Below are 13,943 nucleotides of genomic sequence, written 5' to 3'. Positions count from 1 at the left end.
TGCAAAACACCTGCAGCACCTGCTGAGTTTGCGTGGAATTTGACGAGAGACTCGAGAGGAACAACGCTCCGGATGGACGACAAAAAAAATAATAAAGGCCGTAGAAGACAATGAAGAAGAAAAAAAAAAAAATCTCACTAGGGACGGAGATGGCGATTTTTTTTTCTTTTCGAAAAGGCGATGAAACCCAACCACCACAGCTCTAGGCGATGAAGATTGAGGCACAGACCAGTCCAGTGGCTGCACTACTTGATTCGATTGTTCAGGATTGGAATCGAACCGAAAGGCATCAAAGGATTTCGTCGAAGGGTCGGAGGGAGAGTGGGCGGGCAGCGGGTATATTAGGAGTTGTGTGTTTCTTTTTTAACGAAAGGATGTCAGGACTTGACTGCAATAGTGTGTCAAACACAGCAAGCAGTAGTCCCGAAGCATCAAAAGAAAGGAAGAAAGGAAGAAGAAGAAGAGGGATGGGGAGGAAGCGATGGAAGGAGGGGAAGATGGGAGGAGAAGAGAGAGGGTGAGAGAGAAGAAGAGAAGAAGAGGAGAGGAAAGAATGAGAAGCGAAAAGGTTTGGGCGAGGCTTTTCCGCTTGGGGGTCGAGTCACTGGACAACCACCACCACCAAAGCTTGCCTGTGCTTCTTTTTTTTTTTTATCTTTTTCAGCCTCACCTCTGTCCGTTCCTTGCTTGGGGTCTGTATTTTTCTTGCACCCAGTATTGTTCCATCTTGTCTGGTTAATATCCCCGATCCCTGGTCTGTCGATCGCAGTTTTGGCCCTCTCAGGCTCAGGCTCATTTCTGGCCCCAGGACTGTATTCGAGAGGTATTCTACGCTGCTTCAAGGCAATTCGATTATTTCATCGTTGCTTACGTTTGACTATCTCACTGCATTGACAAAGACACAATGGTGGTGATGTTGTGACATGTTCCCGGCAGTTTGGTTCGACGAACCCCAGGTTCTCGATGATGATCAGCTTATACCGTCATCATAAATAAAATCATCCACCTCGATCTAATTGCAGAAATAATATCAACTCTTGCGTTGCTATTCTCTACAGCAGTGGTCATTGCGCTTGCGCAGTTGCATCCCAGACGATATTTCCGTTTGCATGGACAAGACGACTACTTGAAAGTCCATACAGCGCCTTAGAATTCTGGTTGATAGTTTGGCCAATTTAAAAAATGGATTACTCGGAAGGCTATTATGAAGATGATCGTTCAGATCAATCGCCACCTGGCGAAACAGAATACCCGGATATCGACGAAGCGTTTCACTACCCATGGCAAGGCCCCCAGCCAACAGTGGCGGGTGAGCAGTCACTTGCCTCCGTGATCGACCCTCGTCTGTATAAAGATCTTTTTACAGGTAGTGATGCGCAGCTTCCGGGTCAGCTACTCGAAGAAGGTGATGCCAACGGGGAGGATGATGTTGATGAATTCTCATCCACGGATGGGAGGAGATACGACCAGGCAGATGCAAATGACTCGTATGATGACTCTTCCTACGACTTCTCAGGGGAGGAAGAGAGCTCAACGTAAGTCCTCAGCTTGCCCAACTACCCTACCTTACTAACTAGGATAAGTGAAGAAGAAGACGACATGGGCCCCGGGGATGCGGATGATGACGATGAGTCGTTTTCACGAAGACGCCGTCGCAGAGGCAGCGGGCCCTTTTCAGGACGATATGGTGCCCGGGGTGGAAAAGGCATCAGAAGGGGTCCCCGCAAACCGCTGGAGCCCAGTCCGGAATTCAAACTCCTCCATTCAGAAGCTACGTCAGCATTTATTGACGGAGACTATGATCGTGCCATCGAGTTGGTGAAGCGTGCAATCCAAATAAACCCTGAGATGTTTGCTGCCCATTCCCTGCTGTCTGAGATCTTCTTAGCTCAGGGCGAAAAGGACAAGGCATTGACGGCTCTCTTCAGCGGTGCCCATACACGGCCAAGAGACGCAGGAGTGTGGGCAAAAGTAGCAAGAATGATCATGGAGCGTGCTGGTGAAGATCGCCAGGCAGCCTTAAACGATGTCATCTACTGCTATAGTCGTGTGATTGACATTGATCCGAAGAACCTCAATGCTCGTTTTCAGAGAGCAGCAATCTACCGCGAGCTAGGTCATAACGGCAGGGCAGCCACCGAGTATGAAAGGGTTCTCAAAGAAGTTCCGCACAACGCTAGAGCTCTTCGACACCTTGCAGAAACCTATATTGACCTAAATGATGTTCAAAAGGCTGTGGATCATTGGGCTGAAAGCGTCGAGTACTACATGTCCCTTGATCCTGAAGAAGCTCTTGATTTCTCTTGGTCTAGCGTCAACATTTATGTTGAGCTGTTCACCTATCTGGGGCAGCCCGAGGAAGGACTGAAGGCTTTGAAAGCGCTCTCTCGGTGGCTTCTTGGCCGTAGGGATGACACCATGTGGGAAGATTTCACCGAGGATGACCGCGAGTGGGATGCCGACGACTCTCCCAGACGCATCAAAACCGAAGGCTATATTCCCAAACAATGGCCTCGGGATTCTTATGGGCTGGGTCTTCCCCTCGAACTTCGGATAAAGCTGGGTCTGTTTAGGTTAAGAATGGGATATAACCATAAGAATGAGGCTTTGGTAAGCAAACTTAAGATACAATATGGCACTATCCATCCTTTCTAACGCATTCTGCAGCATCATTTTGCATGGTTAAACCCGGAAGATACTTCAGAGGGTGCTCGCCTTTATGATTACGGTGACCTTTTCCGGGAGGTTGCGGATGCTCTCAAGGAGGTTGGCTTACTTGAAGATGCGCTTCGCTACTATACCCCAATTCAGCAAACGGATGAGTATGCGGATATCAGCTTTTTTATGGCAATGGGAGAATGTTGCTCGCATCTGGAGGATCTTGAGGGTGCAGAGAATTGCTTCCTCACAGTCGCAGAGCATGACGCGAGAAACATAGAGTCGCGTGTGCAGTTGGCCAGGTTATACGAAAGTATCGGGATGACTGAGCAAGCATTAAAGTATGTTAACGAGGCAGTTTTGCTTGGAAGACAAGAAAGCAGAAGTCACCATCGCCGGAAAGACACACGACTTGAACAGCTAGCGAGAGAGTTCCAATTAGCTGAATTAGGACCAGACGCCACACCCTTGAGAACGCTTGCACCAAAACCTTCAGTTGAGGGAGCAGCTGCCACACTCACTACCGGGCCGACAGCACTTGCTGGCAGAAAACGCGAAGAGGGGGGCGAAGGAGAAAGGACAGACCATATCCAGTTTCTGTACTCCAAGATGCTTCAATTACACCCAAGAATCAAGGAAGGCGATGTTGAAGCCACTGAAGACTGGTTGGACATTGCCGATGCCCTACTGCGAGAATTCCGCGCCAATCGCGTTTTTTATCCTATGTCGCGCAATGTGGTATTTTTAGGATATTCCAGAGAAGCACAGAAAAAGGCTGGGAAGTACAAAAACAGAACCCTCATGGATGAGATGCAAGAAATGGCTGGTCGTCTGCAAGAATCTCTTGGTAAGAGCTTACTGCCCAGAACGAAATACAGTTATACTAATGATTGAAAAATTATAGGCGAGGTCGTCGAGGAGCCCCTGCAAGGTGCTATACCAACGGATTATCATGGAATAAGCTTTGACGAGTGGCTGGACATATTCCTCCAGTATGCTCTGGTCACTGCAGAGCAAGGTGAATCCGAAGAATCGTATGACGCTCTTGCAGCAGCAGCAGACGCTAGTGTCTGGTATCACTCAAAACCAAAGAGTCGTATGATTCATGTCTGCTGGTTCAGTCAGTACACCCATTTTTCTACTGTATTCCTCCACTGACATTGCCATAGCATGTGCACTGCGAGTGCAGGATGAAGAAACCCTGGCGAATGAAGCTCGCTGGTTCATCAAAGAATACCAATTCGTAACGGACACTTATCGTTTATTCTCCATGTTGAGTCGCTTGTGTGGGGATCCCCACCGATCTCTCTTCCACTCATCGCCAAACATGAAGTTCATGCTTCGACAGATCAAAGCTATGGACTATACACTCCCAGACAATACTTCACGAAGACCAGGCAAGGCTGTACGAGAATCAATCTACCAAGAGCGTGCTTCCCTCTCGACCCGAGACGAGACAGGAGAAGCCATCCCAGCGGAAGAAATGGACGTTGCTCTACTTGTGCTTTATGGTCATATTCTTTACTCGGGCAATAGTTTCTACCCGGCACTCAATTACTTCTTCCGCGCTTATGCGCTTGATGAACAAAACCCAGCTGTTCTTCTCTCGATCGCGCTCTGCTACATCCACCACTCTCTTAAACGACAGTCAGAGAACCGACACTACCTTATCATGCAAGGGCTTTCCTTTATGCACGAGTACCGGCGCGTCCGGGAACGGCAAGGAAGTGCGCTGCAGGAACGGCAGGAAATGGAATTCAACTTTGCCCGTGTCTGGCATTTACTTGGATTGGCGCATCTTGCCGTCGAGGGGTACCATCGTGCATTGGATCTGGGCGAGCAGATCCAGACACACCAGGGTGGTTTGGAAAAGACACAATCTGGTGATATCTTGATGGAAGATGCAAACACCAGTGGAGCACTTGTTGAGAATTTTTCTCGAGAAGCAGCCCTAGCACTTCAGAACATTTACATGCTCAGTGGCGATACTAAGTCGGCGACTGCTGTTACGACCAAGTGGTTGGTTATATGAAAGACGTCTTTAGTTCGAGATCAAACAATAGATCTCATGTATGATGTATGAATATTATTGTGTTATTCAGAATTGATATTGTGATTTCAATTATCCCCGATTCCATCTCAGCATGCATCGACCTCAGCAGACCATCAAATAACAGATAAATAGTTTAGATGTGTCCAAAATAACCTATTACAATAGCCATATTAAAGATCACTTTCCGCATAAAATATCTAGATAAAACAAGACATCAACTCATGCCGTGAGTATCCTTATCAAAACAGGCAAGTCATCCCTGAACCAAGTATAAAGCCTCCATCACTCACTCACACTCCGCATCAACAAGTCCATATTCATATTCATATCCATTCATATCCTCAAAATGACCGCTACAAAAATCCCCGTCCTAAGCCAGGACGCCCCAGCCCCCAGCCCTCTCATGTCACAAGCAATCATCTGCAACGGCATGGTCTACTGCTCCGGCAGTTTGGGAATTAATCCCCAGACTGGAAAGTTTGTTGACGGCGATGCTTCTGATAGAACTGTGAGTGTCCTGACATAGTACATCACGTATAGGATTTATGGATAGTATCTAATGAGATTATATAGGTCCAAGCCCTCCGCAACCTCGAGAACATCCTCAAAAGCGCCGGAAGCAATCTGGACAAGATTGTTAAAGTGACGATTTTCATTTCGAGTATGGATCACTACGGCAAAGTGAATGAGGGGTATGGGAAGGTTTTTACGCATGATGTTAAGCCGGTATGCTATGTTTACTTGGAGATGAACTTATTCAGACTGACTGACTGGTGAACTTAGTGTCGGACGTGTGTTGGTGTTGCGCAATTGCCTTTGGATGCAGAGGTAGAGATCGAGCTGGTGGCTACTTTGTAGATTTACATATATTATGATACTCTATTGTTATTGATGTCTCTGTTATGTCCATCGTCTTGTAGATAGGTATTCTATGTTGGCGGGGGTGACTTGCCTGACTTCCTATGGCTTACCCCGCTTGAGATATGATAACACGAAGATTGCAAAAACATCCACAGGGGCTAGAGTTGATTTATACATTGATATTTAGGCTATTATTTCTGGCATGATGAGTTGGTCAATTGGTTAGAGCAGAGTAGCAAGCGGGGAATGGTAGTGAACTCTATAAGAGCAGAAGCATTGCCTAGAAGAGTCCTTACACATCCAAAGATGAGGAGCATGGGCATAAGAATAGGATCGTCCCGTAGATCCTTCGGGACCTCCTCATGGCATTTGCAGACGGTCCAATTGAATACCCTGTAATCTACTTTCTTCGATGCAGCTTCAAGGAATTGGGAATATGATTACCAGCACAGATGGTGGGCACATACATTACTTATCCTAAGATATAATAGACGGTTGGATTTAAAAAGTTTCGTTACTATACCCAGAGCAAATGTCTACTTTTTCTCTTGTACGTTGTATCTCTAGGTAAATAAAAGGGAAACAAGGTGCTCGATCTGATCTACGGCAATATGAAGAAAAGATAATATTGTCATCAGATGATATATTGGTTGCAAATTCGCACCATTTCCGGCTAGATGTCGACTTCACTTATTAAGGTTGTGTCTATATTACTTTTCTGTCGTCTCTGCCCTAGGGGTATGTTGGCAGAAACCAAAGACTCGACCATCTTTCCAATATACCATCCAGTACGCGCATTGCTCTCATTTGCATCATGACTTTGGGAGGGGGGGGGGAGGTGATTAGTTGAATTTAAACCTTCTCCTCAGCGAGACCGTGCTTCCAGAGGGTAACGTAAGGGGTGGTGCCATCTTCACGGTAGTTCAAAAGGACGATCCTGTAGGAAAGATCTTGTCAGTACAGTGCATTTTTGAAGTACTATCGGTGATGGCAAGTTCACTCACATTCCATCGGGGTTCATGGACTCGCCGGTGAAGAACTCGTAGTCCTTGAAGTTGGCGACAATCTTCTTGGCGAATGCAGCAGCACCCTTCTCGAATGCTGTGACCTCTTCCTCGCTCTTGCCCTTGGCCTGCAACTGAGCCTTGACGGCCTTCATGTAACCTGCAACCAGTTAGCTAGGGCTGGCAATAAATATTTTAATAAGCATACCCTTCAAGTAGGCAAGGTAGCTCTTCTTGTCGAAGGCAGTCTGCTTCAAGCCGAAGTTGTGCACGATGTTGTTAACCTGAGCGAAACCCTCGGTGTCGTTGGCCTCCCCAGCATCCTCAGCAGAAGGGTTGGCACCAATGTCAACTGCACAAGTTAGATCTTGTCATTATTCTTAAACAGCTAGCAAAACTAACCCTCGACATTGCCGACGCTGATCATGGCACAGTCAGCCTCGTAGACGGTGCCTTCAACCTCCTTGAGGTTGAACGAGTCAGAGATGAGCTCGTCACCGGTGATGATGTCCTGTTGTGATGAGAAGATATCAGCAATCGGCACACAAAAAGAGCGGGGTAAAGACATCAAAAGCGAAATGCCCAGTAGCCTCTCGAGACAAGACTAACCTTGTAGATAATCATTTTGAAGGTAGAGACGGAAGAATGTCAAGATGTCAAAGAAAGAATGGACACGAATTTTTTTTTTCTGGAGAAGAAGAAGATAAAGTGGAAGTGGGCGCAACAAAGGTAAAGAACAACGAAAATCTGGAAAAAGGCGATCCTCTGTTGGGCCTAGCGTGCTTACAATGAGGGGCAGTCGTATTTTACGGCCCCTTTTTGCCGCTGTTCTCGACCGCCTACCAAAGGGGGTTTAGTCTGGTTGGCAAAATCTATATCCACCAATGATGGGTATTATATTAAACGATGCCAAAAGGCGGTCAAAGTGGGACTCGTAAATACGGTATTTTGCCACCGTTTCGTTCTATTCTTATTTTTCTGCCTCAGGCTGCAGTCTTTGCATAAGACGATTCTATAAGATTTAATACTATCCAAACGACTCCAAGTGAGATAACTAGAGATACACTGCATTAGGATCAATCCTGGATATCAATTGGTCCACATGTTCAAATCTCGGACCACCAGGAAACCAATAGCAAACCAATCAAACTCCCACTATGATCTATCAGTATACAGCTCGCTTATGTAATGTCTTGTTTCTAGCAGGGGTCTGAGGGTTATCTATGGCAATTAAGCGATTGAGATATCCCAGACATCAATCTTTCAATTGAAACAAGCCCAAGCCAAAATGGGAAATGAAAAAATTCGCGTCTTAGTCGTGGGAGCCGGGGGCGTCGGTACGATGGCCTGTGTGGCTCTAGAACGCTCAGGAAAGGCATCAGTCACGGCGGTTTTGCGATCGAATTATGAGAAGGTTCAGCGCGATGGGTTTGAGATTGAATCTATTGATCATGGAAGGTCAACGGCTTGGAGACCATCTTCAGGTACGACGTACTCTACTATGTCCTGAGATGAAACTGACAAGTAATATGCAGTCGTGAATGCGGTCCCCCAAGCCGACCCCGCAAATCCGTTTGACTACGTGGTAGTCACGATGAAAAATATCCCCGAAGTAAATGACATCCCCAGCATTATAAGTCCCGCCATTACACCAGGCCATACCGCTATCGTTCTACTCCAGAACGGTCTCTACATCGAGCCCCCGGTCATCAAGGCATTCCCGTCAAACGCAGTCCTCTCAGGAGCAAGCTACATCGGCGCTCACGAACGCAACGGGCACGTCGTACATGATGACCACGATCGTATGGATCTGGGTGTCTACCACAATCCCACCCTTGACGCGGCCTACGAGCGGAGAAAGCTAGAGGAGTTTGCCTCCGTATATAGAGAAAGTGGGGTCGTTGAAGCCACGGTAGTCGATGATATTGTTTTCTATCGATGGCGCAAGGTTGTCTGGAATGGAACTTTCAATCCCATGTGTGCTATTACCCAGCTCGATAGTGCGGATGTTCGACGCTTCGGTGGTGAGCATGGTCTCATCCGGCCTGGGATGGCGGAGATAGTCGCCATTGCTGCTGCGGATGGGTATGATCTCGGTGAGGGGATAATTGATGAGATGGTCGATATCACCCCGATGGAGCTGTGCTTCCGGCCTAGTATGTTGGTTGATGTTGACAAGGGGAATCCGATGGAGGTGGAAGTGATTCTGGGGAATGCTTTGCGGGTGGCCAGAGAGAAGGGTGTACAGACGCCTGTTCTGGATAATACATATCGGTTTTTGAAGTTGACGCAGGCTCGATTGTTGACTACGCGAGGTATCATCACTGTTCCAAGGGAGGTGCCTTTGGGCGATTTTATATAGAGCCTATACATTCTTGAGATATGTATATTATGATGCAATGTAGGTTCATCTGATTATCGGTATAGTACAAGATCATAGACACAATGCCATGCAACTTTGTGAACAATGGGTATAAGGTCAGTTCATAATTGTATTCTCCCCATACATATCCGCATCGTCAAAAAACACCGCGGATTGCCGTCTCATTTCCTCCATCAAACTCCCCCGGCGAGGTTCCGGGGTCTGTGGCCGAGACGATCCAGCAGACAGGCTATCGGACAGTTCGCTATATCTCGAGTCATCCTTGTAGTCTGGCTGACGCTCTGGAAGGTTTTCGTCAAGACGCTCAACCATCGGATCAGAGTGCTCTTGTTCGTGTTGTTGGCGACGACGGGATAAGATGGGAGACGCTACCCGATCACCAGCAGGGGAATTCTTCTGCAGTCCCTGCATTATTTCGCCTTCTATTTTCAATCGATTCTTGATAAATTGTATCTTCGGGAAAGCACTTTGCTTGCCCACATGGAGCATTCGTGCTAATCGTTCGGGGGTGGGGTCAGAGAGGATATGGATGAAATCGGATGGAATGCTCTTGGGCCAAACTGTGACTGTGCCGCTGAACTTTTGCAGCCAGATTTCACTCCAATCTTGACCCATCGGCCGTGGTAAGAGTTCAAGATGTCGTAGAACTTTGAGCCATTTGTTCATGTCCAACTTGACGTACTGCTCAATGGCAGAGCCCAGAAAACCACCGCGCCATCCTCGACCTTTTCGGTGTGTAACTGGCCGGCCTACAGCTCCTCGAGAACTGAAAAAGAAGAGATTGATGTGTGGATTTACCTAGTCAACAATGTTAGAGCTGTGACATTCCCAGAAACAAATCGGTGCCTTACCTGCGAGACAATAGTAAAGTTAACGTTGAAATGTAAATTCAACGCTTTGATGGGTATATCCGTCCGTAGACTACCATCCTTCCACTTGTGCCCAAAAGAATATGGGGCGAGGGTACCATCACGCTTCTTGGTCATCAAAACCACGGGGTTCAAAATCCCAGGGACCGCCGCAGAGGCAAGCACGGCACTCCATATGACGCAATCGGGCGATGTCAAGTAGTTTGCCAGAATAGTCGGTGAGTGGGGATCGGACGGGACGCACGTCACATTGAGTATGCGACCTGTCCGTTCGTACGCTTCACGAAACGTGGTAGAGCCTCTACAGAACCAGCTGCATTGCCGAGCCCAGTCCAGCGTGTCAAAACGCGCGCCTGTGCGCCACCAGCGCAGCATCCAGGTTGTGAAACCTTCATGACAAGCTCTAATTTTGTGGGCTAGCGCGGGGATGAGCAGTTGTTTCAATTCCTCATCGGTTCTGGTGGCAACTAAGCCGGCCACCAATGCGCCTCCGGACGTCCCGGTGATGATCTCGGGTAGAACATCGTTATCGAGCAGCGCTTTGATCACGCCAAAGTGGTAATAGGCAAACGTGGCTCCTCCAGAGAGACACAGCGCAGTTCGGCCAAAATTTGTGTCCAAATGCTTGAAGTGCTGGTATTTATCCTCATTGCTGATCTGCTTGCTGTCCAGCACCACTTGCATGCACGCATGCACCTCGTCAATGTATTCCTGTACAAGGTCCTTGGTCCCGGAGTATGCTTCACTGTAGATTCGAGGGTTTTCCACGCCGGCAAAGTTGTTCTTGACGCAGGCCTCCAGAAGAGAACACAGCTCCTCGACAGAAGGCAACTCACTCGAGCTGGCACGTCTGTTCTGTACCTCCCACTCGGCCTCCTTTCTGACTTTCCTCAATTGTGCGACCACCCTGTTGATGGTGAGATGGTCATAGTATGCATATTCGTCTGATTTCTTCCACTTTTCATTCCCAAGATAGACATCCAACGCCTGGGCAGCTTGCAGCCAATCCGCATAATTCGTCTGTATGGACAACACTCTCCGGAGTCTCTCCCTCGTACCCCGCCATGTCACCCATTGCTCATATAAAAAAATATACAACCGAGTCAAGACGTAAACGAAGCCAAGCACCGTAATCCAAGCAAACACGGTGAAGAGAAACGGCCACTTCAAGACGGTGTAGAGGACCCCCTCCCTCGTCTCATCCTTACTCCTCCTAAGTTGTTTCCGACGGTCGCGGTTCTTGCGCACCACCCGTTGGTTGATAGGTCGCCAGTCATTGATGGCTATCAGAGGCGAAGCTTCGTTGTTGTTCAAGGCATTCTCGAATTGCCGCAGATCATCTGGGTCGATGAATTCTTGGTCGAAATCGGGAAGGGCGCTGGGATCGAATAAGTCGATATTCGTGGACTTTTCCCCCGAGCTCATTGTTGAAGATGCTTCATACTGGACGGTGATTGTGTGGGAGTGAAAGATGGAAGATGAACTGTCAACGACAATCCTGTTTTAGGACAACGGATGACATCGACGTTAGTCACGTGTACCTGTCACCGCCCCACTCTATTTTCGGATGCGTTGCAATCTTTCAGCGGTCAACATTAACATTCAACATCTACTAAAGTAGATGTATCTAAATGAACGAGTCATTGGTGTTGAGGAGCATGGTTAATTTGGCGGTTGGAATGTTGATCTTCTTCAGCTATGGTCAATCGATTGCGAATTGAGATAAATATTTGACTCTGCCGCCAACATCAATTGAATATATTTACAACAAGGTTAAACTGACATTGATAGTTTCCCAAGAATAGATAATACTCCTTATCGAAAATGAATGCGCTTTAGTACCCCATCTAATCTACAGTTTTCCTATAGGCCAAGCATTGATAGGCATACAATCATCACATAGATAGAATAGAACAACTAGCCCAAGACCCCTGTACAATCGCCAATGCATCTTAAACTATCAACAAGGATTAAACCTCACCATCTCGATAATCGATCTGAACAAGACACGTATCACCACCTGGTCCGTCCTCACCACCAAACCTGAAGTCATCCTGCTTAAAGTTGCAAGTCCTTATCTACAACGTTCTCCACACCAATCCATCAGCCCACCAGCCACACTAACTCGTTAGCACATCCATGTCTCCACACCTCGGGATTCGGCACTGGGCCACAGTAAGCATAAGAAAGTGGCTAGTTACGCTATCCCTCTTTGAGACTGAGTGGAAACAGAAAAACAGAAAAATGAATTCGGTTAACCGACGGACCGAAGAGCCAAGAAAGCGTTTTTATGGGTCGTCCAAATAATAGATGCAAGGTGAGTGTTCTTTCAAGGAATTCATTCCAAATGCAGGGAAAAAAAGACGGAAGGCTAGAACATGCCATACCAGTCGGTTCAAACTGGATTTGAAGTTTGGGTCAGATGGATGCTGGATGCTACATTGCTATCTTTTCTATCATATGTGCATTACTTAGGTTCCCCCCACTATGCACCGGATACATCGAATCATCGATAGTAACTAGGCAGTGCTCACTCTAAGCGCCGCAGTAGGCAATCAATCGACCAAGAAGAAAAAGAAAAAAGCATACATACATGCATCATTGAAACTTAGACCAAAGTTTTGAACTTTGAAACCGAGCGAACCGTCAATCAGATTGTCGAGATGACGATGCTGATTTTAAATGGGCCATTGCTTCTTGATGGATCGGCAATACTTACTCAACACACATCGCGAGCGTTGCTCATCGAGCTGGTGCTTGCGTAACATCCGTCCCATCCAGTGTATGAGCAGTATACTCCTACCTAGTTGATCTTGCTACATATGCGGATTGGGTGTGTGTGTGGTTGTGTGTGTGCGGGTCTTGAATCTGGGGCGCATTGGAATGTGTACTGTGCACGCACATGCTCAGAACACGCGGGGGGGCGACTGACTGCTTACCTTAGTAGTTGCCCTTTGGTATCTATCATGCCAGTCTATATAACTTAACATTTAAGAAAATACAAATCCGAACCGTTGCAACAACCCCTGTTGAAATCCGAACCAGGGTCATACTGTCCACATTGAAATCTACCTCCCGGAATGATTACCGCACGACACACTCGACATTAGTGGCGTCCGAATCTCAATCCTACCCTGCGATGCAAAGGCAGTCGGTGTGTGTGAATAGCCTGATCGAGGCTGGCTGAGCTAAGGGTTTATGATAGAAACACAATCCAACTGATTGGAACGATGATGAAGCCAACCAAGCCTCTGATACCATCAAGCATTGCATTGCGGGGTAAGTGAAAAGTCGGAGGGTATTGGATGGAGAAACCCTTGTCAGATCGTGGGTATGCGCGAAAAAAATAGAAAAAAGAAATACAGACTAAGACAGTCACATGACTGAATGATGGATGGTGAAATGCGGACGTCTACGGAGATAGTTGCGTAGTTGCGTATGTCTACGTATGTACGTACATACATTTTCATGGCTGATCGGACAAAAAAGGCGAGTGATTTGCAACTACCGCTGATCCCGATGGTGGAATATCCCAGTTAGTGTTGCAGGAAGCGACACACACCCCGCTTATTGCACTACCCGCCTTGAAAAGTACACAGTAGGCTAGTTAGTTGGACTAGCAACCCGTATTATTATTATTGTATATCAACAATAACTAAGACGACTTGGGTGATGCAGGTAGGCTGTTCGGAAATCTACCGTTGAAAAAGTAAAAACCCTGGTTATTGTTCAACCGTCAACCGCTTCAGGATCCACTTATCGCCCTTGTCATGGGACAGGCTGGGCTTGCCTCGTTTTTTCTTTTTTCTGTGACTAAATGCCTCATGGCGAATGCATGCGGCAGAGGTAATGACGGATGGATCTATCACCACGGTTTGGTATTCTGTACTCTGTATTGTCGAGAGCACCCATAGACTCAACGGGAGCACAGAATTATTATTCAAGACAATAATCAATAATTGCGTCCCGCGCGGTAACCGCAGCCTTTGGCCCTAAGGCCTAAGAACGTGCTTGGTCCCAGAAAGGGCATGGTGCATGGGGATCAGTCTTAATTTTAAATTCTCCTTGTCGAAGAACAGACATACAGCAAGAAGACAACAACAGAGTGTCAGAGT

General features: G+C 47.2%; 5 protein-coding genes across 5 annotated transcripts; 3 read left to right on the top strand and 2 right to left on the bottom strand.

Moving 5' to 3' along the window:
- Positions 1 to 1,328: 1,328 nt before the first annotated feature.
- ASPWEDRAFT_151028 (uncharacterized protein) lies at positions 1,329 to 4,759 on the top strand. Its single transcript, XM_040829593.1, has 5 exons — positions 1,329 to 1,535; positions 1,584 to 2,610; positions 2,668 to 3,505; positions 3,563 to 3,778; positions 3,828 to 4,759. Exons 2-5 carry the CDS (start codon positions 1,600 to 1,602, stop codon positions 4,688 to 4,690), a joined length of 2,928 nt encoding a protein of 975 aa, XP_040693367.1. The 5' UTR covers positions 1,329 to 1,535; positions 1,584 to 1,599; the 3' UTR covers positions 4,691 to 4,759.
- A 286-nt stretch (positions 4,760 to 5,045) lies between these two features.
- ASPWEDRAFT_129266 (uncharacterized protein) lies at positions 5,046 to 5,737 on the top strand. Its single transcript, XM_040829251.1, has 3 exons — positions 5,046 to 5,219; positions 5,285 to 5,437; positions 5,495 to 5,737. Exons 1-3 carry the CDS (start codon positions 5,058 to 5,060, stop codon positions 5,567 to 5,569), a joined length of 390 nt encoding a protein of 129 aa, XP_040693366.1. The 5' UTR covers positions 5,046 to 5,057; the 3' UTR covers positions 5,570 to 5,737.
- A 652-nt stretch (positions 5,738 to 6,389) lies between these two features.
- ASPWEDRAFT_37518 (translationally-controlled tumor protein) lies at positions 6,390 to 7,248 on the bottom strand. The gene is made up of 4 exons (XM_040834704.1): positions 6,979 to 7,248; positions 6,785 to 6,928; positions 6,577 to 6,736; positions 6,390 to 6,509 (listed from the first exon to the last, which is right to left on the bottom strand). Exons 1-4 carry the CDS (start codon positions 7,142 to 7,144, stop codon positions 6,425 to 6,427), a joined length of 555 nt encoding a protein of 184 aa, XP_040693365.1. The 5' UTR covers positions 7,145 to 7,248; the 3' UTR covers positions 6,390 to 6,424.
- A 616-nt stretch (positions 7,249 to 7,864) lies between these two features.
- ASPWEDRAFT_49602 (ketopantoate reductase family protein) lies at positions 7,865 to 8,938 on the top strand (the record flags this gene model as incomplete). Its single annotated transcript, XM_040837298.1, has 2 exons — positions 7,865 to 8,060; positions 8,112 to 8,938. 2 exons carry the CDS (start codon positions 7,865 to 7,867, stop codon positions 8,936 to 8,938), a joined length of 1,023 nt encoding a protein of 340 aa, XP_040693364.1.
- Positions 8,939 to 9,055: 117 nt separating this feature from the next.
- On the bottom strand, positions 9,056 to 11,253 carry ASPWEDRAFT_49601 (patatin-like phospholipase domain-containing protein; the record flags this gene model as incomplete). Its single annotated transcript, XM_040837297.1, has 2 exons — positions 9,056 to 9,757; positions 9,811 to 11,253. 2 exons carry the CDS (start codon positions 11,251 to 11,253, stop codon positions 9,056 to 9,058), a joined length of 2,145 nt encoding a protein of 714 aa, XP_040693363.1.
- Positions 11,254 to 13,943: the final 2,690 nt, after the last annotated feature.

Source organism: Aspergillus wentii (genome assembly GCF_001890725.1).
Source record: "Aspergillus wentii DTO 134E9 unplaced genomic scaffold ASPWEscaffold_2, whole genome shotgun sequence".
NCBI classification, from domain to species: domain Eukaryota; kingdom Fungi; phylum Ascomycota; class Eurotiomycetes; order Eurotiales; family Aspergillaceae; genus Aspergillus; species Aspergillus wentii.
The sequence above is the reverse complement of the archived record's forward strand: the minus strand, read 5'-3'. Positions and strand labels throughout refer to the sequence as shown.